The 4,470-nt window shown below is 39.3% G+C and overlaps 1 protein-coding gene across 1 annotated transcript; it reads left to right on the top strand.

Annotated features, from left to right (window-relative positions):
- Positions 1-390: 390 nt before the first annotated feature.
- Positions 391-3,859, top strand: RNF114 (ring finger protein 114). The gene is made up of 5 exons (XM_010023315.1): positions 391-537; positions 1,611-1,717; positions 2,324-2,438; positions 3,343-3,450; positions 3,649-3,859. The coding sequence occupies exons 2-5, from the start codon at positions 1,611-1,613 to the stop codon at positions 3,712-3,714; spliced, it is 396 nt and encodes a 131-aa protein (XP_010021617.1). The 5' UTR covers positions 391-537; the 3' UTR covers positions 3,715-3,859.
- Positions 3,860-4,470: the final 611 nt, after the last annotated feature.

Here is a 4,470-nt window from a genome sequence, read left to right as displayed (position 1 = left end):
CAATGGGGTGAAGCGGCGCTGGCTGAGGAGGAGGGGGCTCTGCTGGTAGCTTTGCTTCTCAGCAGGGTCTTACGGGTGGCCTGGAGCTTCCGTGAAAGGGAGGAAAAAGACTAATAGTCTTTCGCTTTCAGTTCCCTTTCCTCCGGAAAGATGTGGAAAGGAGGGAGCAGAAAGAGCATTGTCCAAAAGCGACAACACCGAGCATTATGAACTAGAGCCCTCCTCCTCCCTGCACGCACAAATGTCACCAGGCTGCTGGTTTATTAGATATAGGTTCGTGAGGTTCCAGTATCACTTAGCACAGAAGGCATGGAAGGGCTCTGGATGCTTATGCTGGGTGTCCAGGGGGGCTGTTCTCACCACCTGCTCTTCCTCTCCCACCCCAGCTTTTGCACTCCGTGCCTGCAGGAATGTCTTAAGCCGAAAAAGCCGGTCTGTGGTGTGTGCCGCAGTACCCTGTCACCTGGGAGCAGAGCTCTGGACTTGGAAAAGCAAATTGAAACGACAGAAACCACTTGCAATGGCTGCAATAAAAAAGTATGAAAGTATTTGGAAATAAAGTGCATGAGCTGTGCCTGCTCAGCCGTACTGCTTAGAGGGAAATAAAGTGCTTGCTCTTCTGCTTTATGCAGAATCGGGTTAAAATGCTTGTTCTGATAAGTGCTAGAGATATTTTATGTAAGCACCGCCCAAATGTTGACTTTCTTCCATGGTTTTTTATTGCTGACCTCTTCAGGAAGTGAATTCCAAACAGAAGGTAGTGACTTTAAAATAAGAGTGAAATAGTGCTTCAGAAGTTGCTTCTGTGAGCATGTCTCTCTGGGATGGACATTAAACAGTGGATGTGGGGTTTAGGTAGTGATCTCTTTGGCTCTTAAACATCAACTTACTTGCTTTGTTTGAAATAGTTGTGAGTCAAAGTTGTCTTATATGGTTAGTGTATTCCATATGTTTGTTTGTTAGCATCCTGCATGTTGAATCCCTGTACAGCGCCCTTCCTGATAGTTCCTTTCTCTTTGTAATCTTGGGCTTCTTAGCGTTAATTGAGTGTATAAGAAAATATCATAGCAGATGGCAAAACAACAAGAAGATAATTAGACACACTAAGGTGAGGGTAACAGTTCAGTTAATTTTGCTCTGTTTCTGGGTAGTGTCTTCATCCCAGAGGATAGAAAACTGTAGTGCCTTAATTAATTTTTGTTAATGGGATTGGACAAATAGCAATCAATCTACACCAAGATCTGTACTTAAAGCTGAATTATTTTCCCTGCACTGTCATAGGCCGGGTAAACTGGCGTTAGATGAAGCAGTTTTTATATATACATACACTTGTCATGGTTTAATCCCAGACAAGACAACACTATATTAGAGGTTAAGAAAACTGCTGTCCTAAACAGCATTGTTTTTGTCAGATGCTAGAGGCAGCAAAGTTACAGATTAACTAATCTGTAATCTCAGAGCTTTCCGCCTGGCCAGTTGAAGTGTTCGGGTTTTCCTGCTTCAACACTGTCTGCAGAAAGCTGCTTTGTTTTACATGTCACTACTTAAAAGTGTAGCAGTAACTGCAAGTAGTTACAATTAACCTTGCTCTGCAACTCTTGCCTGCACAGATGTATCTCTCAAAGATGCGCAGCCATGCAGCTTCTTGTTCAAAGTACCAGAATTACATCATGGAAGGTGTGAAAGCTGTAACGAAAGAACCACTTCACAACACCAGGTAAGTAGCTCTTCTCTGGAAATACTTGTAATTTTTTTGTCAAAGAAGTAAAAGCAGACCTCACCTCTTTGCTCAGTTTGGGCATTAATCGTTTTAATCCTTTTGCATAGTGAAAAACGAAGCCTTAATCCTGCAACTGACTGTGCACAGGCAAGCTATGCTGCTTTCTACTGTGGTCTGTGCACAAAACATCTTTAAAGTCAGGGCACTCAGTAAAAGTAGCTACTTTTTAAATAAAACCTTTATCTTTCTGTCTCTTGGTTATAATAACTTACAAAGAAGGGAAGTTGGAATGAACTGTAGGGCACTCATCTGTGTTGTAGCATATTGGGTAGTACCCTGTGCATTAAAATAAAAGGTGATAAATGGCAACATTAGTAGAAAACTATCATTCTATGTAAATCTGGATGGTATTAAGAGTTCCTTAAACTATTGTTAGGAATTTACGAACTGTTAAAATTAGCTTGGATTAATTGTACAGAATAAGATTATTGCTTTAAATAACTCGTATTCTTAAGAGCTGGTAACTTTTGCGTATTGAATCCTAAAGTTTTTACTTTTAACTTTCTTACAATGATAAATAACCTCTTTTTCTCCCCCAACCAGGAACTTCCCGAATCGCTTTACCTTTCCTTGCCCATATTGCAGCGAGAAAAACTTTGATCAAGAAGGACTAGTTGAACACTGCAAAACATTGCACAGCATGGATGCAAAACAAGTGGTAATAAAAAGTCTTGGTGCAAGAATTGCAATGAAGTCTAGTCTTAAATCCCTTTGAAACAATGAATTAGAGACTCTTGAAGTTAAGTACATGTTTATAATTCTTCCTGTTCAAGTCAAATGTGGGTATGCTGTTCATACATTTAACTTGCACATGATTTTAATGCTGGGTTTCAGTACATTCTCTGGAGGTGACTACTCTATTCCTATTGCAGCTAGGTGACATCCTCCTCCTTTTTTCTATGAAAAATGGCAGATATTTGAAGTTCATTAAGCACAGTAGCAAACATAAGTTAATAAAAGACAATTCCACGAAAAAGACAAACATTTAATTTTCCCCTCTGGTGTTTTCAGCAAGATACTATAAACTGCAGGTAAAAATGCTTACAAAAAATGGTATATCATTCCAGTAGTCTTTGTCTGCTGATACTCCCTGATATTCCATATAAGAGGAAATGCAAAACATGGAACTGAATTTGAAACTTTCATATTTCTGGAAAGCTTTTTTTGGAATTCCAAATTATTTAGGAAAAAGTTCCTTTTTTCTCTTGGGGAGAAGTGATCTTTGCAAAGGAGATCAAGGGAACTGTTCTGTTACTGGGAAATAAAGGCTGAAATCTTCTAAAGCAAACAGCTGTAGTGAATTCTGATTTTCAGAATGTAGGGAGAAGAATAAGTTATTCTGTTTCAGACATCTAAAACATTAGTTAATTGTTTGGGATTATCTGAGGCTTTTGTATTAGGTATCCCAGTAAACTGTTTGACATCACTGTGCATATAGAATAGTGATTATCATAAACCTCAAACTTCAGTCTTCCATGCTATGTCTGTCCTGCCCTTCCTACTGTAAATGTTAAAGCACTAACCATTGGGGCTTAATTGGCTTTTTTGGGTTTTTCTTGAAGGTTTGCCCAATTTGTGCCTCAATGCCATGGGGAGATCCAAATTACAGGAGTGCTAACTTCATGGAGCACCTTCAAAGACGACATCGCTTTTCATATGATACTTTTGTGGTATGTGTTTCCTCACCCTTGGAATACAGCCTCATGGCTCCTGAACCCCAGCTTTTTTACATAGCCACTACTGTGAAATCTCATCCTTGCAGGGGGTATCATGAGAGAAATTGGATTATTGGCAAGTCAAAGGGAAAAACAGGGGTTTTCTGTCTAATTTGGTGTTGTATTAACCACCCCTGTCCCTTTTGTTCACAGGATTACGATGCTGATGAAGATGATATGATGGCACAGGTTTTGATGCGTTCTTTGCGAGATAAATGAACCAACCAGAAGATTAGCTGTAAAATCAAGCTTCCATGAGGGGGAAATGCCCAGCATCCTCGCACTTCTCCCTGTGCATTCAGAGATTAACTCAGGCATCCATGAATACGGAAGACTTCAATCCCTACCCCGGTTTCAAATCCAAGTTGGTTATTTCTATACCAATGGTCTATACCATTCAACCCTGTCAGCCTACTTTGGTTACTTGCTTCACACAAAGCTTAATTGCAGGTCAACATGGAGGAGGCAAATCTGGTTTCCTTTAACTGTTTCCTGGTTTATTTTGCAGTTGTGTTCATTTGATTGCCTAAAAACAAAAACATTCCAAATGGAATGGCCTGACCTAGTTAATAAATATCTCTTCCCAGTGTCATTTACATATCTTAAATGCTAGTAGGAGAGGTGTAGTTGTAGCTCTGTTTTCCCTTAGTGAGACCTCTAGGTGCTAACTGTAATTGTCAGACCAACTCTCATTTAAACTGACCTATGATGCCTGTGATTTCATAATGTTTCCCAGTGTTTAAATTCTCAGATGCAGCCTCTCAACTATATGGAAAATACATTTTTAGTATGAGTCTTCAAACTACAAACTTAGCAAATCTTTGCACCTCTTAAGTAACTAGTTCAAAATACTTTAGTTCTGTGTATGATTATTACTTTCTTCCATGTTTTGACCATAATTTCTAGCCTGGAAGATAAACTTGAATGTTGGTCTTATTTAAAATGCATAATTTTTAAACTATCTTAGCAAATCTT

This window comes from Nestor notabilis, unplaced genomic scaffold (genome assembly GCF_000696875.1).
Source record: "Nestor notabilis isolate BGI_N333 unplaced genomic scaffold, ASM69687v1 scaffold23881, whole genome shotgun sequence".
Lineage (NCBI taxonomy): Eukaryota > Metazoa > Chordata > Aves > Psittaciformes > Psittacidae > Nestor > Nestor notabilis.
Note: the sequence above shows the minus strand (reverse complement) of the source record. Positions and strands in the feature narration are given on the sequence as shown.